The sequence below is a fragment of the Lontra canadensis genome, unplaced genomic scaffold (assembly GCF_010015895.1).
Source record: "Lontra canadensis isolate GAN:19392208 unplaced genomic scaffold, GSC_riverotter_1.0 scaffold10, whole genome shotgun sequence".
In the NCBI taxonomy this organism is placed as follows: domain Eukaryota; kingdom Metazoa; phylum Chordata; class Mammalia; order Carnivora; family Mustelidae; genus Lontra; species Lontra canadensis.
This window is the reverse complement of record NW_022631004.1, coordinates 27261026-27285548: the sequence shown is the minus strand read 5'-3', so window position 1 is coordinate 27285548 and position 24523 is coordinate 27261026. Positions and strand designations below refer to the sequence as shown.

The window sequence follows — 24523 nt, the reverse complement described above, 5'->3', positions numbered from 1 at the left end:
GATTTTTTGTAGTACATATATCTGACAAAGGGCTTAAATTCAGAATCTGTAAAGAACTATAGACTCAATAAAAAAGCACAAACAACCAATTTTTTTAATGGTCAAAAGATTTTAACAGGCACTTCACAGAAGAGGGTATCAAAGTGTCCAATGAGCGTATGAAAATATGCTTAATATAGTTACTCATCTGGGAAGTAGACATTAAAACCACAGTGAGATACCACTACATATTTGCCAGAATGGCTAAAATTAAAAAGTCTAATAATACCGAGTGTTGGTAAATTTGTGGTGAACAGAACTGGATACATTGCTGGTGGTCATGTGAATTGGTTCGACCACTTTGGGAAACTCTTGGGCAGTTAAACAAAATGTATATCCTACCCCATAACCCAGCAATCCCAGACCTGGTATATTGAAGAGGAATAAGTACATCTATCCACCAAAGGATTTGCATAAGAATGTTCACTAAAGCTTTATTCATAATAGCCCAAAACAGGAAAAAATCCAAATGTTCGTCAATAGTAGAATAGATAAGTGTGCTCTGTTTATACAATGGAATACTATATACATCAATGAAAAATAACATTACGAATTCATGCAAAAACATGGTTGAATCTCACAAATATTATGGTAAACTAAAAAAGCTAGGCACAAAAGGGCACAGACTGTCTGATTTATATGTTCAAGAATAGGTACACTAGCCAAACAGTAATAGAAATCAGAATGGCACTTCCTCTGGTGGGAGAATATTGATCCATAAGGAGAAAAGAGCTTTCTGGAGTAATGGCAGTGTTCTATATCGCTGTCTGGGTAGGAGTTACACATGGGTATTCATACACAAAAATGTATAGAGCTGTGCACTTTAGATATGTGCACATGATTAATGTCTCACATATTGTTTCTTAAATAGATTTATTTATTTTAGAGAGAAACAGAGCGCTTGAGTTGGGGGCAAGGGAGAGAGAGAATCTCAAGCAGACTCCCTGCTGAGTATAGAGCCCTCAGGGGGCTCGATCTCACAACCCTGAGATCATGACCCGAGCTGAAATCAAGAATTGGTCACTTAAATGACTGAGCCACCCAAGCACCCCACTTATGCTTGTTTTATTTTGGGGTGTTAGAATTTCTCAGAGAGGGTGTTTGCCTCTGCCTGCGAGCAGAGTGCCAGTTCTAAAAAGCGTGTGGACACTGTCTTATAAGGAGAGGGCTTTATGGAACCCTGGGATGAAAATATTAATGTTTGTCAGGATAGGCATAGATCTGATCAACCAAGACGACTAATTCGAGGCACAAAAATTGCAGTTGAAACATTAGCAACTTAAACTAGAGTTTCACTGCTTTTTTGCCCCTGGTTTGTTAAATTGTTTCTATTTAAGTTTTTCTTTTTTCTTGTCATTTCATTACTTATAGGAATGCTTTGCTTTTTGTACTAAGTCTGCTGATACTGATTAATAGAAATAAACCCTTTTTTCCCCTTTCTGTTTATGGGATTGAATTCCTCCTTCTCTTTCAAATTAAATACTAGAATATTGGAGTTTAACTATTTAGAAGGAGGAATGAACATTTTACTCCTTGGAAGTACATAACAGTTATGAGACTGATGTGCCACCTACTACGCTGAGGCACCTAGTACATGACTAATTAATTTCTTTTTTTTTTTTTTAAGATTTTATTTATTTATTTGACAGAGAGAAAGATCACAAGTAGGCAGAGAGGCAGGCGGAGAGAGAAGGGGGAAGCAGGCTCCCCGCTGAGCAGAGAGCCTGATGCGGGGCTCGATCCCAGGACTCTGAGATCATGACCTGAGCCGAAAGCAGAGGCTTTAACCCACTGAGCCACCCAGGCGCCCCAATTAATTTCTTTTGGTTCATGGAAAGGATTAGTAAACTATCTCAGGATGAATTTTTTTCTCCCAAATGAATGTACAGTTTCTTGTGAGCAAAATACTTCCCCCATTACTTTGGTAATTAGTCATGTGAGTTACCGTGAGAGCACTTCTGACAAGGCAGGTTGGAATTAGTAGGAACCACTATGGTTGAAGAAAAAGGGAATGTCTTCTACATCCTTACTTGAAAAGTTTTGATAACTTGCTGATCCACAAAGTTGTTTCAGTCTGGACATTGAAAGAGCAGATCTGGGATGAATTAGGAAGAGAATTATATGGATATGCTATTTGGAGATTTGTTTGTTTATAGTCTTTGGTCTGCCTTTTGTTCTCAGTTCCAAGTATATAGTTTCTCTTCATTCCTAATTGGAACATGAATGTTACAAACAAATACAATTTTTTATTGATGCTTTTGAAATTGATAGACGTCTTCAGGAATGCGTAAGAATAAAACTAAGCTGGAGCTAACTTTTTAGAGCTTTTTATGCCTCTTACCGACTGACAGAAAGTGCATTTGTCATTTTCCAATCAGAGTTTTAGTTCTACAAGTTCATTGGAAAACTGGAGCATTAGCTAAAAAAGACCTTTTATTGTTCCTGTAACTTTACTTGGAGAGCTTTCCACCAACAATATCCCATATGGCTTTATAGCATATATTCATTTATGCCTTACCTTGTTTCTAAAGGGATTTGAATAAGTTACAGTATACATATAACACATTGAAGTAAAAATAAATATGCTTGGAATTTGGAGCACAAAGGAAAACAAACAAACAAAAAGCAAATAGATGGCCACAAATTTTACTCCCAAGCTTCCTAGTACTGAAATAAAGAAGATTGCCAGGAACTGAATGAAATTCACGAAGGCCATAAAATAAAAAACAAATGAGTTATAAATTGGACTACATCAAAATTAACATGTGTGCTGGAAATGGAGCCATCATCAAGAAAGTGAAAAGACAATGCAGCCCATAGATGGGTGTAAATATTTACAAATCATATGTTTGAGAAGAAACTGGTATCTAGAAAATAGAAAGAACCCTTATAATTGAAAAATAAAAAGACAACCCAATTAAAAAATGGGTAAAATTGAATAGGCATTTCCAAAGACATACAAGTGGCCAACAAGCATGGGAAAAGTTGCTCAATCATTAGATGTTAGGGAAATACAGACCCAAACCACAACGAGATACCGCTTCACACTGCTAGGATGGGTGTGATCACAAAGACAGATAGTAGCAAGTACTGATGAGAATGTAGAGAAATTCGGACCCTCACACCCTGTTGATGGAGATGTGAAATGGTGCAGTACTTTGGAAACCAATCTGACAGTTTCTTAGATGCTTAAACATGCAGTTGACCTTATGACCAGCTGTTCCACTTGTAGCTATATACCCCCAGAAAACTGAGAACATATCCACACAAAGACTTGTAAGCAGATATTCACACCAACATTTTTCTTTAGAGCTGAGAAGTGGAAGTGGCTCAGACAGCCATCACGTGATGAGGTGGCTCTTCACACAGTAGCGTACTATTCAGTCATAAAAAGGAATGAAGTACTGGTACATGCTTCAACGGGACTAAACCTTAAAAACATGCTAAGTGAGGGGCGCCTGGGTGGCTCAGTCATTAAGGGTTTGCCTTTGGCTCAGGTCATGATCCCAGGGTCCTGGGATAGAGCCCCGTGTCAGGCTCCCTGCTCAGCAAGAAGCCTAATTCTCCCTCTGCCCCTCCCCCTGCTTGTGCTCCTTCTCTCACTCTCTGTCAAATAAATAAATAAAATCTTTAAAAAAACAAAAACAAAAACATGCTAAGTGAAAGAAGCCAGTCACTAAAATCACATATGGTACGATTCCATTTATTTGAAATGTCCAAAACAGGCAAATGTGTAGAGACAAAGTTGATTATTGGTTGGCTCTAGGATTATTGGAAAGGGATTAGGGAGGTAAATAGCATTCTTTTGAGGGTGATGAAAATGTTCTAACTATAGATTGTGGTGATGGTTATACAACTCTAAATATATTAGATCATTGAACTGTACACTTTAAACAAGTGAATTTTATAGTATGTGAATTATGTTTCAATAAAGAAATAAAAATAAATATATATAAATATAAATTAATTGTAAATAAATAAACCAGTTTCTCAGATTTTTTTGTGACTTTTTCTTATATATAATGCCCCTTAATGCAGGTTGGTATCTTTATGTCCAGTGCAAAAAAGCATTCTAGAAGGACCCAAGACAGTGTAATACTAGTACACATTTCACCACATAACACTTAAACTCTAATTAGACCAATAACCTATATACAAATTTCAGGCTATGCTTTGTTCTTCAACTTTGTAACAGCAGGAGTGATGTACTGTTTGAAGGCGCTACCTTTTCTTGTGAACGTTTATTTGTTCTGTTTGAGGAGATTAGAGAGGGTGTGACATTGCTTTACCACAGGCCTACATGTGGTTGGCAAATTTCAGCACTCGATAAATTGATTCCAAGTTTCCAGTTTTCACATTGTGACAGGAAGTTAACTGTCAGTTCTTCCAGTTTCTCCTCTCTTACTGATATCAAAACCTCAGGAACAGCAAACTGTCCTGTTCATTATTTTTCCCTGACTTGTAAAAATCAGTACTGGAGGAACTGAGAGGGTTCTTCTAATAAGATCTTTCTTGCTACAACCTGTAACCTTTTCATGTATTAGGGTTTTTACTGCTTTAAAAAGATGATGCAAGGAAGTTTACCTGTTGACACTAATTTTTTTTTTTTAAAGAGAATCATTTCTTATTTTTTTTAAAGACTTTTATTTATTTATTTGACAGACCACAAGCCCACAGAGAGGCAGGCAGAGAGAGAGAGAGAGAGAGGGAAGCAGACTCCCCGCTGAGCAGAGAGCCCGATGGGGGGCTCGATCCCAGGACCCTGGGATCACGACCTGAGCCGAAGGCAGAGGCTTTAACCCACTGAGCCACCCAGGCGCCCCTTGACACTAATTTTTAAATTACTTCCTTTTCCATCACCAAAGGAGAAGGCCCTCTTAGTAATTGGCCCACTCTCTCCTGCACAGTGAATGGAAATGGGTTGGAAATGGCAGCTTCTACTAGATCTCTAATCCCAGATGGTACAGGAATTTGTATCCGGTATTGAGTACTTTTATGTCTTTGCCTTTAGTACTCCACCCCTGGGCAAGAAATAACCATTTACTTAAAACCCATGTTTCTCTCCTTCCAAATGCTAATCTGTTATTCAAAGGCCATTCCTTTTTTATTAAGTAATTAAAAAGGACAGTTGGACCCCACATAAATTCCTTAGGAACAATAAGTAGTTTCAAGTAACTATTTTGAGTAGGACCTAGCAACAGCACACTTAATGCCATCTGAGCTGTTAGAAACTAAAGAAAAGTTGTAATGTTAAATTATTTGACTCAAGTTATTTTGATACATGAATGTCAAAACATAAATTAGCAGCTGGCTATTTAAAAATGAGGAAAGCAACATAACTTTTGGTTTCCTATAGTCACCTTGACTGACCCATTGTCTTAGCTATAAATGCTATTAGCTAAAAGGGTTCCCATACCACCCGAAATGTTAAAAGTATTAGAAACTCTCCCACATCACATTTCCCCCCAATTTAGTGTTTCATAGTAATCCTCGCTTCTCTAACTAGTTGACCTTTATTATGGATGGGAATAGGCTGAGGTGGGAGCCTGGGTTGTCTGTGCTGGCAGCAATACTGTTGGTTTACTCACTCTTTTTCTGTCTTCATTTTTGCATGCCACTGCTCCTGCCTCTTACAGCCACAGTAGAAGCGGTAGAGGCCCGGGAAGGTATGGCCATATTCCTATGATAGATGTGATCTTGTGTCTGTCTACTAGTTTTAAAGAGCTGTGTCAGCATTTGAAATCGTCTATTATTGCATCACCAGAACTGTAACAGTGAGGAAAGGAATAAATATTTCTAGGCATGCTCACAAAGTGTTTCCTTTGTGTCCCGTATTTGTGTTAATGTAAATGACCCTCTCCATAGCTAAAGTCCTCTGTGGTCTCTGTCAGTTTTAAGGCAATGGCTAAAGCTTAAGCAACTGGTCATGAGGAATCAGGTGGTTTAATCCTGTAGCCCTTCTATATAGAAGTGACTTCTGTGTGATTACTAGAAACTCAAACAGGTCAGCCTCTTTCTCTAATGATTCTAACGATATCAAGAGCAGAGGCAAAAGTGGACTAGGATTTAGTTTGATTTGTTTCTGAGGTTGCCCTAAGGCAGTCAAGCTAAATTATCTCTTTCTCTGAAAACAAATTTTGAGTAACAGGTCATCTAGGAATCTGACAAAGAAAATCATTAGAATTTATAAACTTGTGTTATTAATTTAATTGTGTTGTTATGTAAGGTGGCTCAAAATGGTGATACAAAAGTTCAGTCAGAAGGAAGATATCCAGAAGCTATTATCTAGATGCCTTTTAACTTATATTCAGCTCCTGGTTGTGCCTGAGAAAAAGCTGTCCTTCTAAATGAAAAGATGAGCTCTTTTATTACTTTTTTTGGTCATCAGTATGCTGTTCGTGCTAAAGTTGACTACTCTGTTCAACTTGTTCTGTTATTCCAGTGTTGCCTTTTCTCTTACATTAAGCATGTTTCAGGCCCATAAGAAACCCTTACTCAAATGCACTGAGGTTCAGAATGAACTTGTTAGCCATTTGTCAGGTTTACTTATGCCATGATTTATTGTCCTGAGCTTCTGTGAAAATTACTTGCAAAGTTTCAACTGCCCTATTTGCCATAAGAAGCAGTAGCTTCAAGTGAGGCTGATTCAAGTCAAATGTTGCCCGTTACCTTCACCAGACATGTGCTCCGACCCTTCTATGGTTTTCTCTAGGAAGTTGCTGTATGCTAAAAACCTTCAAGCTTGTTGCTTTGCTGTCTAATCGAGCTCCTCCCTTTCCTCTTTTCCTGTAGCCATCAGAGGGTTTTCACTTCAGCACAGGATCCGGAGTTTTGAAGAAGCCCGAGGTCTGGACCGAATTAATGAGCGGATGCCACCCCGAAAAGACAGCCAGTACCCCGATGGGCCAGTGAAATTGGTGGGCCCTGCACAGTCCAGTGCTGCGCACAGGAGTGACAGGGGGAGAAGAGCCAATAGTGACGCAGAGCCCTGCTGTGGCACAGGTGGATCCAAAACTTAGGAACAAATTTTATTTATTTCTTATTGGAAAACAAAACAAAAACAACTTTAACAACTTAAACCTGGAGGTGCATTCATAATTCACTCTGCATTTATGCTGTAAGAAAGGTGACCATTTTATAAATTGTTTTTAATTTATGTTTAATATATAGAAAAAGTGCATCTGTTTTGTTTTTCCCTTTTTTTCCTACTTTTGAAGAACTGATCTGATTGTCTGATACATATGTGAAGTTCTGTGCCGCAAAGGGGACCTTCCCCTAATAAAAGGGCCTTGGAAACCTCCACCCTGGTTTCAAACTAGCCAGCCTTTTCTCCTATTCTTTTGGAAGGTAATATCTTTCATTTCAGACTAATAATAGTGTTTCAAACATAAGAGGGTGTTTTCCTTTTCCCTGTCTACAGGGTGCCGTTGAAAAAGATTGCTCAGATTTCAGTGGCTAAAACTTCTCTTCTTACAGAAAACTTGATTAGACTAGAACTTCTAAATGAATAACCCAAACCCAGTGGCTTGAGGGCCAAGGAGAATGTTTTCCATATAACCTACTTTCTTCTGAACTCTCCGTTCTTTTTAATATGTTCTATGTTCTAGTAAGGCAGAATAAAAAGCAGTGAGGGATTTTCTTAGAGTTACTCAAAATTTCTTCTTCCAGCCATGGGCATGATGGGTTTAAACTTCCCTTAGAGCTTCGGACATTTGGAACAGTTTGCTTTCATCTTTGAAGCCCAGGTGATGTACCCAACTGCAAAGGAAGCTACAATTCTAAATATTGTATGAATGCCCTCTGTAGAACTCCTGGTAGTAAGAGGTATTTATGTCCTTCTGTGCGATTACATCAGCTCTTGTGTCTGTTCTCCCCATTGTCCTTCTGTTTTTCTATGTAGTGTTTTAAAAACCAACGGGGGTAATGGAAACTGACTAGGGTAGAATGATCCCCTTGTGATTTGGAAGTCTTGCTAAAGGGCATTGGATGACGAGGATTTCCTATATTGTATATCAATTCCTGTGATATACCTCCATCTTTAAACACTCATTAGGTTGAAACTGTATGTCAGTCTCTGTCAGCATATTTTGGAATATAAAAACAAGTGTACAGATACAGTGTCTGAATAGTCTTCTCTTAGTTTTTCAAGTAACAACTAGCGAGGGAAAGAAATTTAGGTGATCCTTGGGCTCCCGTTTTTAGTTTAGTCTGGTGAGTGCCATGTCATAATACTCATTGGTCAACTTTGCAGTGACTGTGCATGTCTGGGTAATACTACACCAAAGTGCTTATTTACAGAATCCTTAATATCATTTGGGAGGTAGGAGTCCAGCAAATTGAAGCAAGCATCCTGACAATAGTGCTTTATGTTAAGTAAGCTTTAAGGACACCAGAAACCTTTTTCCAAAAAAACCCATATAATTTCACTAGAAGAATGAGGATTTAGCCTATCTGTCTCTGTTTTCCTATACCTTTTGCTAACAGTTCCCAGTTTATGACAGAGATCAAAGTATTTTAGGGCTTGGAATCTGGTGTCATGGATTGCTCTGTCACTAAAAAATGGTAGGGAGGGTATGGAGGAAGGAGATAACAGACCTCTTACTGGGTCATGAATAAAACCTACAAAAGGAAAGACACAAAGTCTTGAGTAGTTATCTTTACTGATCATCATTTTTTTATATTCAAAGAGGGAATTCTTCACCTGGATAGCCTCATAGTCCTCCCTCCCCCAACCCCAGTCTAGAAAGGACCACTGTTTTGGAAATCTCACCTAAGATGAAGGTCAGTCCACATGACAGACTTGATGGATGTGAGTCTCCTCTCTTTCTCTTTTCTCCTAGCTGAGGCTGTTACACTTACATAGTCTGCAAGTAGAAACCACTCTTAAGGGCTTTAGTCATCAGACAAGTAGTGAAATAGTTACTGAAAATCCTACAAGCAAAAAAATGCTGTTCTAGTAAAGGGATTATTATTTATGAATGTCTTCATTATCTTCTCAAAAACAAGTTGTACAGTAAAGCAAGGTTCCTTGACAGAGGCGTGGCAAAAGACCTATAAATACAGAGAACAATCTGAGGGTTGACAGATGGAGGGGGATGGGCAAAATGGGTGAAGGTGAGAGGGAAATCCAGGCCTCCAGTTATGAATAAGTAAGTCATGGAAATAAAAGACACAGCATAAGAAATACAGTCAATGATACCATAATAGGGATGTAAGGGGGGGACAGATGGTAGCTACACTTGTGGTAAACAGCATGATATATAAACTTGTCAAATCATTAAGTCGTACATCTGAAATGTAACATGTATCAACTATACTTAAAAAAAAAAAAAAAAAAAAGGATGTATTTTACAGGTGTCCTGTGATCTGTGGAAAGATCAGCCAGAGAGGTAAGAAGTCATGCAAGAAAATCAGAGTGAGTTTATAATAAAGCAACAAGGAAGTTAGGTTTGAAAATTCAAATTCTATTGAATTCTAAAGGTAAATGTATTTCTTATGTTCTATAGAAAGTTGAGGTATATGTTTCAAGAGTTTGGAAAGTTCTGTATAAATGTGTCTCCATGTGGTACATGTAGCTTCTGAAAGTGAGACCATCAGTCTGTACTTTCATCTGTACTTGCACCTGTGACTCAAGACGGTTCAGAAGGTGTGAGCCTTGGGGATATGTGGATATATCGCATATGGATATACATATTATGACAACAGTACTTCTTTTTCACTTTAGATTTCATTGGAGGGTTTTCAGCATGTTTTCGAATGTTTTAATCTAAGCAGTAGCTCCCAGGATGGCTGATTGCCTGTTCCAGGTTTGTCTAAGGCCATCATTTCAAACATTTTAGCTGATGTCAGAGCTCTGCAGTATCCCCATTCTCAAAGCCTCCTCTGTTTTATTAAATCTTCCTCCTGCATGTTTTAAAGATACTAAAAATGCTTTTCTCTTATTCCCCTTCACTTTAAGGTCCCTAGGGACCTTATTTTCTTCAACTCCCATCTGGGGGGAGAAAAACACTTCTTCTATCAGTTCCTTAGACATGTTGCAGGACCCTTTCGTATACTTTACTGAAATATCATTTAAAAAATGACACTTCCCAAGGACCAGTTTTTCTAATTTTGTTTTACATCTATATCATATGGAATTTCAAATTGATTGGATGACTATTTTTTTTAAAATTTTATTTATTTACTTGACAGACAGAGATCACAATCAGGCAGGCAGAGAGAGAGGAGGAAGCAGGCTCCCTGCTGAGCAGAGAGCGCCATGTGGAGGGATGAATCCAGGACACTGGGATCAAGACCTGAGCTAAAGGCAGAGGCTTAACCCACTGAGCCACCCAGGCACCCAGGATGACTGTTTGTTTGTTTGTTTTTTGTTTTTAATAAAAATTTGAAAACTCATCTAACACAAACTTAAAACATACATACTTTTAAAATTTCTGTGTTCTGAATATTTAGAGCAAAAACAACCCAAGAAGCCAAGGGTGTGTGTGTGTGTGTGTATGTGTGTGTGTGTGTGTGTGTGTGTGTGTGTTTAATGGAATGCTTAAACAAAAGCAGCCTCAGTTTTCTTTAAAACCTCAAGGCAAACACTTGGTTATGGGACAGACATTGCTGATTGGCTTGGCTGCCCTTTTTTGACTGGGTACTAACCGGCAAAGTGAAAATTGTGTATCACACTCTGATGGGCTTGATCTGGCTCCTTGCCTAGGGATAGGAAAGTCAGACTCTCCAGGAATATCAGTATTTCTCATATCCTTCTGTCTATATTTACATGGACTTTTCTGTTCCTGCACAAACAGTTGTGGTTCAGTGAGGCAAATTCCTGTCAATAGCAAAGATTTGATATCTTATCCTAATAACTTAGGTATGACTTCCTGACACTGTTCAAAATAAGAAAAGAAAAATCCTTTTATCTGTTTTGCCAACAGAATATTATTATTTAATGTCATTAAGGAGCAAGGGTGAGATTTCTAAAATTAGATAACTTTGGGGCTTTTCAGCCTTGTTTTTGTCCCATAGATCCTCTTCTAAATAATATTAAAACACAAAATTTGAGGTAGCTGGTCTTCATAAGAAAATGTTATAAACCATGCTTATGTGACATGCAGCTGGGTTTACATGGTCATTACTCAAGAGTCTCCAGCCTCTCAGAAGAAGTAAGGCTAAAGTCACTTCCCTCCACCCTCCTTTGTTTTATGTAAATAAAACAGTTTACATTTTAGGGAGGGCTTATCCCAGATGACCTAGTTGATAGTTTTTCTTTCTATTCATTATCAGATTTTTTCCTCCAATTTTTATATTGAAAATTATTTCTGAACCCATGTCATTCTAGAATCCCTAATATTTGCTATGGTTGTTATAGTAACAGTGGAACCCAAGTTTTTTTCAGAACATTATTCAGCTTTTCATACCTAGGCAGAAACAATTTCAGAGGGAAGGTAAACCCAAAGCCCCAGTTATGGGAATGAGTCTCCAATTTCCTAAATAATTTGTGGTTATAATGATGGGTACCATCTTGCCTGGCACCTGGTCCACATCTTTCCTGAAGTCTGCTATTAGAAGGGCAGGCTGTGGGGCCCCAACAGGAGCCAGAGGAGGATCTGGATGACCTGAAGGGTAGTTGCAAGCATTGTGTTGCCTTAGTCCCTCTTCAGCATGGCTCGGATGAAATGCTCCCTGGAAAGAGCAGATGTGTCTAGAGAAAATTGTGTAGTTGGAAAGAAAGGGTTGTTACTCTTGAGTTGTACAGAGAACTGTGTTAACAGTAGAGCTTTGTGCCGTTGCCACAGTGTGAAAGAGGGGACCTGTATTACTCTGAGACTCATGGCCTGCCCTGCATATGTCTAGCCAGCCGAAGTGAATGGGGCCAGGCTTAGCTGCCTTCATCTATGCAGTCACAAAGGTAAAGATGATACTGGCGAGGATATTCCCTCCCGGGAGGCCTTGGCCTCACGCCCCAGCAACCTTGGCAAGACTTGCTAAATAACACCTTTGTCTGAGACAGGGTTATGCATCTTCTCCTCTTCTACACCTCATGACAAGTCAAGGTGGTTTAAGATCAAGAAGCAAGGACATGGCTGTGGACCAGCCCTCTGCGCAGCTCTAAAGTAGGGCCATGCATACTGCCTTCCTGTAAGTTCTTGCCCAGATCCCCTTCACTTCCTTGACATAGCTGTCTCCAAATAACGTTTTGTGGGTTTTGTTTTGGGCTTTTTTTTTTGGCATGTTAAACTGAAAGTGCTTGTAATAAGAAGGAAGCTTACCGCAGATTTTGATTTTCAGCAAGAAAGACAGGTTTTTTGGTCTGTTAGAGAACCTTTTCGAAGATGCCATCATGAACGCCTTACTTTTCCTTTCTCAATGCACTGTGACCAATAGTATTTTTTTCCCAGTGGAAATGTTAGGAGGCATTTTCCAAGAAAGGATTCTGGTTTTACTTCCTAAATGAGGTGGTTAGACATAGATTAGCTCATGATGTCATTTTTTAAAAGGCTTTTCTGAATGATGGATTATTTGCTTGTGCTGAGAGATTACTTGCTTTTTCTTGTTTTTGGTTAGGTTAAAGAAAATGGTGGAAATGTTATTTATTGGAAGAAATTAACAAGTCTTGTGATCAAGAAATTAACTTGTTAAAACTTTCTTGATGTAAATTGGAAGTCACCTTAAAAAAAAACTGTTAAAATTAAATGATAACTTAATTGGCTTCCTGTGTCTTTATTTCCTTTATTTCCTTGTAGAGGCACTTATATTTGGCTCTTACCCATTTAATAATAATTCCAGAAATCAAGGGAAAGCCTGCTGTTTGATGTCTGGTCTGGTATTTGATAAAGGAATCTCATCACAACAAAAAAAGGCCCCTTTCCCTTACCTCTTCAGCTCTTTCTTTAGTTTTAAATAGGCTTTGGGGGCTGCAGTGTTGCCTCTCCCATACTGCCTTGTCCCACCCTCCTTCCCAGCACTAGGCCCACCACTAACTCCTGCTCAAGTCCCAGCTCCTGCTGTGCCTTCTCTAGCAGAGGCCACTACTTGTAGAAAAGGAAGAAAGACATCCCAGAAAACATATAGTCTTTATAAAAGATAAAGATAATTTTTATTGTAGTAATTTAATAACTCTGCTTATGATCCTAATAATAGACAGGCATGAGTTCCATCTTGGGAAAAGTAAAAGGAGCCAGAGAGACATTGAATGTGGAGCTGGACTAACAAGAAAGGGAAGTGTAAGACCAGCCTTTTGATTCCTCCCCAAAGTAGAAATACCACGAGGCACTGTGGATTCACAAGGGAAAATAATTGGAGGATTGAGGGAAGGGGAAGCACCCAGGGCCCTTGGAGTGGATAACTGTATCCATGAAGGCATTTTACCAATTCGGGCAGGAATCCCTGGCAGGCCTGAGTAAGGCAACTGTACTGTAAGCACAGCACCATCAAGCGCCACAGTGCAGTTTACAGGCCAGAAAACAAGCCCGGATTTCTAGTTTCAGATAAGCTGGGTATGCATTTTGGAATCTTTGTTATCCAAATAGAGTCCTGACTTAGCAATGTCCTTATACCTTAGCTAAACCTTCAGTAAAATGAGGCAATGTTTGCCCTTATTTCCAGAGTTGTGAAAAAGGTTACTTAAAATCCTGGAAATTAAGAACTAAAATGCAAACTCCTGTTTACCTGCCACCACATGTAGACTGACTCCCTACCTTCTTGCCTGCTGTATGTAATCGCATGGTCTTCCTGGGTTTTCTCTCATGACTTGCAGGTTTTAGAGAGAAACTAATCAATTTTGGTCCAGTAGATTAATAACGTAATGGTAAATTAGTCTTTCTGATGTTGGTGCAGTTCAGGAGAAGGTTTGTCATAGACTTCAGGGAGTGGGAAGACAAGGTTATTCTTTGTTTGGAGACCAGTGGACGCTGTGAAGTCGGGCTCTAATCAACAAATCAACCCTCTTATCTTCCTTATCTCAGTTTACCTGCGCTGGGAAAGAAGGTTGATGCAGACCTAGTTTTCCAGCCCCTGCTCTGTGTGTCCTTCTTTGTGGCTGAGTGGACTTGGCTGGATTTTCCCTCTGAGGTCATCACTTATTTATTCTTCCCTCATAAAATCTGCTTTCTAAAGAGCTGATAGCCAGTTGCTCTTCCCTGAGAACTGAAAGAGGTTCATCCAGCTCAGTTCTTCTCAAAGACCTGCCATGTGCCCGTGATGCTCATTTGCTCATCCATAGAAGGAGACGGAACAGTTGCTGATGTGACGTCAGTGTCAAGGCTTCCTTGAAGGTAGCCTAGACAGTGGGACAAAAGGCTGAGTTCTGTCGCAGCCTCCGGGGTTGGGATGTGACTGACTCCGAGAACCCGCATAGATGGTTCCTGTTAATATCACATGTGTGCTGTGGAGAGACTAGAGCAAGGTAGGCCTGAAAACTCTCTCCACTCCCGTGAGGGTCCACCCACACCCTGGCCGCCAGGCACAGTCCGTATCTGACCTGTGGTGGATAGTTTTTCACTCCATTCCATCTGCTTGCTCAGTCCCCCTGGCAGAAAGAGAACACTTCTGAGAGCCAAATTAAAAACCTGCTCAAAGCCTAACTAAAGAATATTCCAGAGTTCATCCCTGTGGAGGCAAAGGGAAGGAATAGCAGATGCCCTTTCTTTGCCTACTGTGGGAGGACTGAGGTGCAGGGCCAGGAAGCCACTCAGCTGCTCAGAGGCACATCTCAGAGTGTGACATTCAAATGCCAGACTCCCAGGACTAGATAAAGATACTGCTCCAGAAATTGAGAGTTCAGGTGTATGTCTTCTGGGGTCCCTGGCTTCCGCTTTTCCATTTGAGAAATAAAACTGAATTCTCTGCTCACTTACAATTCATCCTTTTTCTTGGTGACAGAGGTTGGTTTTCAGAGTGACCTGTACTCCTGTATGAACAACCACCACCTTCTCCGGCTCGGTACGAAGAGCCACACCTCTTGGGAGTCTCTCGGCTAATATCCCCTGGGGTGGGGGGCATGGACAGATCTGTGTGGACATGGGTGCCACCTGGGGAGAATTTGCAGAACAAAAGGTGGCAGGCTTGAGGAGCAGGGGTGAGGGTGGGGGTGGGGCATACTGCGGACCGGGATCAGATAGCTAGGAAAAAATAGAGCAGTTATGTAACTGTGTTTACTATGGCTCAGGTGACTCTGAGAAGGCAGAGGCAGCCCCCTGACGGAAGGCAGTGCCAGGGACAGGGAAAGAGTCACAGGGAAGGAGGTCCCTGTTAGATAAGGGAGTCACCAGAGCAGATAGTGCATTGGGATGAAAAGAATCTCTTTGGTTGACAACAGCCAGGTCACCTCAGACAGCCTCTCCCTAAACCATGCCAGCTGTCTGCGGGCTTAGGCCCACAGCAAGTAGAACGGAGGCTGGAGGGAGGAAGTGAGAAAGCAGATACCTGTTTCTTGGCTACATCTTTGGACTTTGCTACTTCCTCCTCCCTCCTTTAATCTCCCACTTTTCAGAGGAGGGATTCTTCTCCCCAAATATGTGCAGAAAGAGAGGAATCGACTAGTCAAAATTCCTTATGCTCTGTGCTCCTACCAATCTCTCATCCTCTTTGCTATGAGGCCCAATGGCCACCAGGGAACAGTAAGTATAGAGCAGCTCAGGAGAAAGGTTCAGGTCTCCAGTGGGGCCTACCCGCCACCTCCTACAGAGCTGTTTACTGGATCCCTATTCCCATAGAGATGAAACTGGTAGCCAGTCCACAGCTCCTTGTCCCTGGCTGCTACCTCCCTTTGTGAGAACAGGAAGTGAGGACCTTTGTCAGCTCAGCTGCACCCTCTACATTAAATATTTATCTTGGAGTCCAGGTCAGAGCCCTAGAGAATAAGAGACGCTCGCTGCCCGTGAGAGAGGGTATGGCCAGGATTCCTGGGATTGGAAGATCTTCGGCTTCACCATCTTTGGAGAGCAAGGAAGAACATGAAAGAGATGTGGCCCTTCTTAGTCGCAAGGATTCTGACAGGTGGGGAAAAAACAGGGAAATGGGCACATATTTTAATCCCTGAGGGAGGGAGGAGGATGGTGCCTCGGGTGGGTAGGTAAGTACCTAGCTTTAGGGGTAGGACAGTGCATGGCTGCCCATCTTCAAGAAGTCCCAGAATGCCTACCCTCCTTTCTGCAGATGTCTTCTGTGGCCCGGGGCTACCCATTCCTCCCCATCCTTCAGCTTTCCTGGAGAATCATAGACTCTTGGAAGGGGCCTTAAAGGTGACCTCATTCAAGAACCTGTTCAGTGCGGTCAGTACTTTTTGATGCCCATGATCGGTAGGCTTGGAACCCCTGTAATCCTCCTAGAAGTTCTTCCTTGGAAACCTTGGATCTTCTTCCAAGTATGCACCCAAGGGTCCCACTTCTAGTGCAGCCGGTCTGTTTCCACATGGCATCCCCGCAGACACTGGACGCTGGCCAGCAATGCCTGTCTCTCTCAAGCTTCTGCACAACCTAAACATGCCTCCTTCCTCTTTCACATGTGATACCGTTTCAAGCTGGTTCACAGCACGGGGAGAGCTCTTTTAACTGAATTGAGAAAAGATAAAGCTAGTAGCATCAATACTGGTGGAATTAAAAAAAAATTTTTTTCATATTTTCTCCAGTCCCTGCCTTCTCCACTGTTGAGTTGAATGATGTGGTTGGAAAACACCCTAAAGTTCATGGTGGCCTCAGGACACCAGTTTTACACCAGTAGGCATGCAATAAATGTTTTCATATTTTTATAATTTATCACTGATCACTCCCCCAGTGGATGTGAAATTGCCCAATTTGGTTGGTTTGGGTCTTGGGTTCCAGAACCAAGCCAAGGGCTAAGAAGTACTCCAGTTTTTCCATGACCAGTAAACATTCATTAAGCACCTTCACATTCTGTAACATGCTCCGAGCGGGCACAGAGGCTTGGAGAAGGGAAAGATGGTATGGCCAGAGGGGCTGGGAGCCAATGGGCACAGGCTCTTGGGACTGGTGTCAGAGCAGCGGGAACAGCGGAAAAGCAGCAAGATCAAAACAACTACGGTGTATGGGAACACCAAGACCCTGGTAACCCCATCCCCGCCAAAGGGACCCCGCCCTCATCCTCTTCAAGGGCGCGGCACGCCCGGGGGGCGCTCCCTAAGGCCGATTTCCTCCCCAGGCCGCCCTCGGCGATGCGAGCACGTGTGTGAGCGTCCGCCCATTAGCTGGTGTACGCCCATCTGTGTGCGTGTGTTTCTTTGCACACGCCCGGACGCGCGCTTACGAAAGCACAAAATCTCACCAAGTGGGGAAGGAGGCGTCGGGGCCTTAACTCGGTCCGCTAAGCCACTCCACTTTTTTTTTGCGGGGGGGGCTGCTTATCTCGGCCCCAGCCTGTCTGCATCTCGGTCCTGTCTCCGAGGCTGCCAGCGCAGTATCAGTTGCTGGCTTGACCCGGCATCTTTAATCATTCCTGCCCTCTGTCCTGGCTCCGCCGTGCAGGGCTCCCTTCCCACACGCTGGAAATGTCACTGGAAACTCTGAGTGGCGCTCGCCACCCCACCCCCCCTAAACACACACACCCCCAGCCCGGACGCCAGCCCTGCGGTGGGGGCCGGGGAAGGCAGCTGGGAAACCAGAGCGGGCTCCCTGGGGACCCTCGGCGGCCCCTCCCGGCGCCGCCCGCGGTCGGCCCGGCCTCCTGGGCAGGGGGCCACTTCGTCCCCGCGGCGCGCCCCGACGGAGGGCACTCGCACACCCCAGCCGGCTGGCCCGAGCCCCCGCCCCGCAGGCTGGAGAGGGAGTCGCCGGCCCCTCCACTCTGTCCGCGCGGCCCACAGCGCAGATTGGAAGGAGACAAACTGCGCCGCCCGCCCGCGCGCCTCTCGCTGTCCTCCCTCCCTGCGCGTGCCCTAGGCCCAGTCAATCCCACTCTTCCTCCTCGGGCTCTCTGCCTCGCGGAGCCCGTCCTGACCTGGTCACGAGGGCGAGCGGCACAGCCCGGACTTCTCCCTGCCCTCCCTTCTCGAGAGCCCGCCGCGGCTGCGCCAGGCGGGAGCCGGGCAGAGATGCTCCTGCCCTCCCTGGCGTCCTCAGTCGGGGCCACCTGCTTGCTGGGGAAGGTAGGTGCCGGGAAAGGGAGGGGGCGGAGAGGAGGCGGGGGCCGCGGGCGGGGAGGGACCCGTGCCCAACCCTCAGGGAAGACAAAGTGCCCCTCCCCCTGGGGTCCTCATCCCCAGCTCTGGGTTGGAAAGAGGTGAAGAAGTCCCCTCTCGATCTGGAAAAGGCGAAATTCGAGAAAACGTGGCTTTGTCCACGTGGTCTTGTAACTGGAAAATACCCGGAAAGTCTCCTAGGGCCAAGCCCCCAAGGTCGGGGCCATACTTGGAGGTGGAAAGGAGTCTGCCAACTACAAACAGCGGAGCCACTTCACATCTTCCAGTCCTTTGGGTGAAGGACTGCCAGAATTCTGGGAGGACCCCGGAGACTTCCTGGCACCTGTCTGTCCTCTGCCAGATGCAGGACCAATGCCTCCATGCCCCCATCTCTCTGTGAGAAGTGGCTTTTAGTTTCTCCTGGCACAGCCACTGAGAGAAAAAGCCCACTCTGCCCCACGCACCCCTGTCTATGTCTGGAGTGTGCCTGCCACAGCCACCAGTGTTGGGGAGGGGTCACCAAGGATCAGTAACCCCCGTCCTGTCCTCCCCAGACTACTAGAGGACAGTTTTCACTGAACAGGAAAGGGTGGGAAGATGGGAGGAGAGGGAAGGCCGCTGGGGTCAGCTGATGGCTGGGACTGCTGGTGCTGACCTCGCAACTTGGCTTCAAGCAGTCAGCTGGGAAGGGAGGGGTTGCTGCTAGGAGCCAGGCAGCCCCAAGCCTCTGGATCTTCTGCTGTCCCCTGCCTCAATTTCCCCCTCAAGGGGAAGGAGAACAGCGGGGGAACTGGGGTGTGCCTGCATGTTTTGCTTTTGGTCGGAGTCCTAATTGGATCCAGCTGGGAAGCTGCTCCTCCTCCAGCTCCAGCTCTCACTCCCCCCACAGCCAGGGAGCGGCATGGGAAAGCTATGTCCCCAGTAGGTCCTTCAGATGTCAGAAGAGATCCCCAGTCAGAACAGAGACAGGGACTGCCACCAGCCTTGTTCATACCGTCCGGCCCCCAAGGCCTGAGGAGGAACTGGGTACAGGAGTAATCCCAGCCCCCTTTCAGAACTCCCAGCCCTTCCCATGAGCCCCCACACCCCTCAGGCACACACAAGCCTAGCTCCGAACACAACGCCAGAAAGGGTCCGGCCCCAGCAGGGGAGGTTGGCTCAGCTCTGGTCCAGTCCAGCTGCACAGGTGGGGAGGCCCAGGCTCAGACAAGCCGTGTTGTACAGCCTGACCTCCTCCATCTCCCGGGTGCCTGGAGTAACTTTTGCATGGGACAGCAGAACCAGGCTGGGCAGGCGGGCATGGTGCTGCCAGGAAGACCCTCTGTCCGAAAAACCCTCTGGAAAATAGGAGCACCTGGCCGGCTCAGTCGGTGCGGTGTGCAACTCTTGATCTTGAGGTTGTGAGTTTAAGTCCCATGTTAGGTGTAGGGATTACTCAAAAACAAAACAACAAAACAAAACAAAACAAAACAAACAGCCTGGGGGTATAAAAGAAAGTGGCAGGGGGAGGGCACTCAGCAGCACCACGTCTCCATAAGCAAGTCCAGCTTGGCTCCTGTCCACCGCTTTGCCTTCCATCCCACCCCCCACTGGCACCCTGAGCCCTCTGAGGCTTTAGTCCCAGGGAAGAAGGCCGAGGAAGGGAGCTGGTACTCCTTTGTGCTCAGAAGTAGTTCCTGCTGCCTGGAAATGCCCCTCCACACTCCCCCTTCCATAACCTTGGCCCCGCTGGGCAGTAGGCGGGTTGCCTTGCTGTTGTTTTGGGGCCTCTCCCGCAGCCCAAGTAACCCCTTGTGCCTGCTGGCAAGCAGATGCTCACAGAGGGACTGGAGGAGTCAGGGAACTGAAACAAAGTCCTGAATGCCCAGGCCCTCCTCTGCCAGCTGCCCCAGTTCCCTCTGCCTTCCCTCTGGGGGAGCAGGCCATGCTGTGCAGTGAGAGCCCCAGAGGGGCTGGCCAGCAGGCCCGTGTGCCCAAGTCTTTGTCCAGCAGGCCCACTCCTGGCCAGCCTCCCTCTTCCTAGCCTAGCTTCCCCCTCCCCCACTCCCACCCTGAGCTCCTGCCCAGGGCCTAACAAGCAGCCCATTGTGCCTCTGGGAGCCCGCACGGGCAGCCTGCAGGCCAGTGCCCACAGAGGCCTGTTTCCTGGGTCCTTGAGCTCCCACCCAGCTGGCCGACCCCCTCCCACAGCTGTACCCTCCTTCCCCCACCCCAAGGTTGGGCCAGAGGGCACAGGCGGCCTGAGCCCAGCAGGGCTTTCCCTTCCTCCTTCCTTCCGCACAGAGGACACACAGAGGAGCAGCTGGCACACCCGGAGCCCTCCAACCTTGACCCAAGCATGCAGGCCCCACCCTGCAGCCTCCCCGCTGGGCTCAGCCTGGACGACTTCATCCCCAGCAATCTCCGGGCCCACGGAGGGTCATCCTCCCGGGGGGCACGGGTGAGTGAGACAGTGAGGAGAGGGTTCCTGTGGGCCCAGAGTTGATGGGGACCTCCTAGGACATGTGGGGGAGCAGGAGGATTAACGGGATGGAGGGAAGGGGCCGGAGATCGCTCTAGAGAGCCTTGTTGGCTATGTGCAAGGGGGTCAGGCTGGCCCTCCAGTCCTCACCATGGGGTAAACTGTGTCTGTGCTTCCCACCCTTCTTCGGAACCTTCGGGCCTGAGCTGCCGCTCCCGGCCCCTCCCCACAGGTGCCTGTGATCCGGAATGGTGGTTCCAACACCCTTAATTTCCAGTTTCATGACCCTGCGCCCAGGACCGTGTGCAATGGGCACTTCCCCCAGAGGAGAGATGCTTCCCGGCACCCAGGTGGGTCTGCTCAGGAATACCTGCTCCAGGAGCCCTGTATCGGGGGTGGGGGATCAGAGGCTCCCGGGCCCTGCCATCTGGCACTACCCTGTGGGGAGGAGCATGGAGGGCTCTCAAGGTCCTGGGCCTCTGAGCTCATCTAGCTGCCCTTCTCTGTGTGAGCACTGATGGCCCGTGAGTGTGAAATCCACTGTGGGTGAGAGCAGGCTGACGCATCTCTCCCTCGCCACCGCACGCCCCTTAACACCCCCACCCCAACCCCCCCACCCCGCCAGGGGAAGTAATTGTGCAGGGGACACAGCCTTGGGAGGCAGGGGACAGGGGGCCAAACCCCACAAGTGCGTACTCAGCAGCCAAGCAGAAGATGGGAGAGGCAGCTCTGAGAGCCCATCAGCCCCTGGGCTCCTACAAGTCATCCCGGCCTGAGCCATGGGGTCGAGAAGATCCCAGGACCTCCTGGGTGCAGGTCTACCCCCGTGGGCCCCTTTCCTGAGGAGGGAGAGATCCTTTATTGAGCTTCCCACTGAGGCAGGCACTGTGTCAAGTAATTTATTCATTTAACAAATAATTGTGGAATGCTTAGAACATGTGGGACACTGAAAAGACACACTAAGCCTTCTGTCATTTAATCCCTTGATGTCCTGGAAAGGTAAGGTACCATTAGCAACCTCTTCCCAGTGAGGAACCTGAGTCTCAGAGATGCTCAGTCACAGAGTCTGAGCTGAGACTCAAACCCTGGTCCTTCCCGCCCTGATGCCCTTATGCTGCTACTCTGGTGACTTGGGGGCTAAAGGTTCTGAGGAAGCTGAAGACTCAGTTGCCATGTCTGGTGAAGGAGGGTCTGTCCAAGAGCCTTGTGACTATGTGTCAGGCACTGTGCTGGGCACGGTCACACACACTAGCTCTCTCTGGATGTTTGCCATGATTACCCTCGTGTTACAGAAGTAGGAACAGAGGCACCAAGTGGTTTCTTGCTTTGCCACAGGTCACAACACCAGCAGGTGGCAGAGCTGGCATCTGAATTCCTTGTCCCCATTTCAAGCCCAGCGCCTTTTCTGCCACACCCTTGCTGCCTTCCCAGCCAGGATGGTCCCCAGCATTTTCTCTAAGTAAGGATTCCCAGCCCTCATTCCGAAGGCTTTAAGGACAGCCCTCCGAAAGGATAGGGTGGACACGGGCACAGATTTCTCAAGACAAAGTCCATTTTCATTCACTTTAACTAAAAAATAAACAAAGGCCTCTGGTCCTGCAGGGGATGGGGAAGGCTGTAAAGTCTGTCTCAGCAAGTCAAGCAAACAAGGAGATGTTGAAACTTTTGAACTCACAGGATCAATGTTCTGAAGGGCTAAGAGACAAACAAGTCCAGGTGGGGGCCCCTGCCCGGTGCTAACGCTCTGTTGCTCATTTCCCCCACAGACCCTGCTTGGTATCAGACCTGGCCCAGCCCTGGGAGCCGGCCCTCGGGGAGCCAGAAGACCCCTGCCTCCCAGCATGCCCAGAACTGGTCAGCCACGTGGACCAAGGACAGCAAACGTCGGGACAAGCGCTGGGTCAAGTATGAGGGAATCGGGCCGGTGGACGAGAGCGGCATGCCTATTGCCCCCCGATCTGTGAGTCCTGGGCTGGGGGCCGCTGATGATGGGGCTCGGGGACCCATGCTGAGCTCCACTTCTGTGAATGAACGTGGGAGCCACCAAGAGTGCACCAAACCATTTCGGATCCCCGTGGTTCCCCCACGAGGGGCTTGGGGGTTGTCATCAGCCACAGAAAGTACAGGCGCTCTTGTGGTCTGAGTTGCACAAGTGGTTTGTGGGGGGAAGGAAGATCTAGAAGGCTCTGTGGGGCAAGGACCCACTCGGTTCCTAGCCCCAGGACCTGGCACAGCCACTGAGGTGGAGAGAGCTGGCAGAGTTCTGACTGAGTTGCCCTCACACCGTGGCAGGCATGGAAGGATCCAGCGCCCAGGCTTGAGCACCCTGCCCTTCTTCCACTCCCTGTCTCAAGCCAGTCACCCGCCTTCAGTTCTGCATCTGAAACTGAAGTTGGCCACGTACCTCTCAGGGCTGTTTCCGTCTCAGTGGGGCAGGAGCCGTGAAATGCCATTCTAACCCTATATTATCGCATTTATTTTTCATTACATAGAAATACATGTTTGTGGACGCCTGGGTGGCTCAGTGGGTTGGGCCGCTGCCTTCAATTCAGGTCAGGATCCCGGAGTCCTGGGATCGAGTCCCGCGTCAGGCTCCCAGCTCCATGGGGTGTCTCCTTCTCATGCTTTCTCATGCTCTCTCTCTCAAATAAATAAATAAAATCTTAAAAAAAAAAAAAGAAATACATGTTTGTGGTAGAAACATCAGAGATATAGGAAAGCAAAGAGAAAAAAAAACGAGAAACCACCCGAAATCTCAGAGCCTTGGCATGGATCATCACGGGGGATCCTTCTCTACACCTTATTCATATGTAATGTGCCGTATAAAGTTCCTTTATTAGACTTTTCACGACAGCCTGCCCACTTCAAGGGTGGCCAGAGAAAGGACTCAGGAAGGAAAAACTTCTGTGGCTTCCTATGAAGAGGGTGGCCTGATTTTGTCTTTTCTGATCCCAGAGTGTTGATAGCCCCAGGGACTGGTACCGGAGAATGTTCCAGCAGATTCACCGGAAAATGCCAGGTGAGACATCCTTCGAGGGCCCTCTCTCTGCTGAGTGAGAGGGCTGTGGGGCGGAGGGGCAGAAAAGGGAACTTGGTGTACCCCAGGCTGTGTGGTGGGTCGTCCAGGCCGAAGGGGAGGAGCCTCCAAACTCCTTTCTGTCCTTGGGAGGACAATGACTACACACTGTCCCTGGTCTCCTTGGAGAGTCCTGGGAAGTCATGCAATCCCTCATTTGAGTCCCTGGTCAGCCTCCTGACCAGAGGTCTACTGAGCACTTCCTGTGTGCCGAGCACTATTCTAGGTGCTGAAAATGAAAGAGGGAATAAAAAAGAATGCCCCTGCCCCAGTGAAGCTTAAGACAGAGAGAGAATAAACAGATATGTATTTAATATGGCAGCTGGTGGTAAGGGTAAGTGAGAAAAAGAAAAAGTCAGTGCCCAGTGCAGTCAGGGAAGGCCCTGGTAGGTGGCATTTGAGCCGAGAGAGCGAGAGTGGAGCCAAGGGAGGGAAGGAGCCAAGGGAGGAGCCTGGCCCACAGGGGGAGCTGCCGACACCCAGAGGCAGAAGCAGACCTGGCTGGTCCTGGAGCAGCAAGGAGAGGCTGGACTGGAGTGAGGGGGGCACTGATGGGAGATGGAGTCAGAGTGATGAGATCTGGGCACAGAGGGCCTTTGGGGCCCTGATCAAGGCTTTGGCTTTTACTCTGCAAGAGCTGAGGAGTCAAGGGACAGTTGTGAATAGAGGAGTGTCATGCTCTGATGGCTCACTCAGGCTGCGAGCTCAGGGGGGAGACGAGGCAATGAAGGACACAGCAGACCACTTAGGGGGCCCGGCTTTCATCCAGGCTAGAGGCCAGCAGTGTCTCAGACCGGACAGCAGCAGCAGGCCTGGTGGGATT

At 46.4% G+C, this 24523-nt stretch overlaps 2 protein-coding genes across 5 annotated transcripts in view; both read left to right on the top strand.

Annotated features, from left to right (window-relative positions):
• Window positions 1-7359, top strand: part of PPP3CC (protein phosphatase 3 catalytic subunit gamma) — a 97151-nt gene extending 89792 nt beyond the window's left edge. For 2 of the 4 annotated variants that reach the window (XM_032855846.1, XM_032855847.1), the window contains 2 exons: window positions 5676-5705; window positions 6832-7359. In XM_032855846.1, coding sequence (XP_032711737.1) covers window positions 5676-5705; window positions 6832-7058 — 257 coding nt within the window. In that variant the 3' untranslated portion in view covers window positions 7059-7359. The remainder of the gene's footprint in view (window positions 1-5675; window positions 5706-6831) is intronic. The other 2 variants (XM_032855848.1, XM_032855849.1) reach the window with 1 other exon arrangement.
• A 3045-nt stretch (window positions 7360-10404) lies between these two features.
• Window positions 10405-24523, top strand: part of SORBS3 (sorbin and SH3 domain containing 3) — a 28984-nt gene continuing 14865 nt past the window's right edge. The window contains 6 exon segments of the mRNA XM_032855845.1: window positions 10405-12168; window positions 15872-16026; window positions 20447-20603; window positions 20857-20974; window positions 22391-22584; window positions 23580-23643. Of these exon segments, the coding sequence (XP_032711736.1) occupies window positions 15920-16026; window positions 20447-20603; window positions 20857-20974; window positions 22391-22584; window positions 23580-23643 (640 nt within the window). The 5' untranslated portion in view covers window positions 10405-12168; window positions 15872-15919.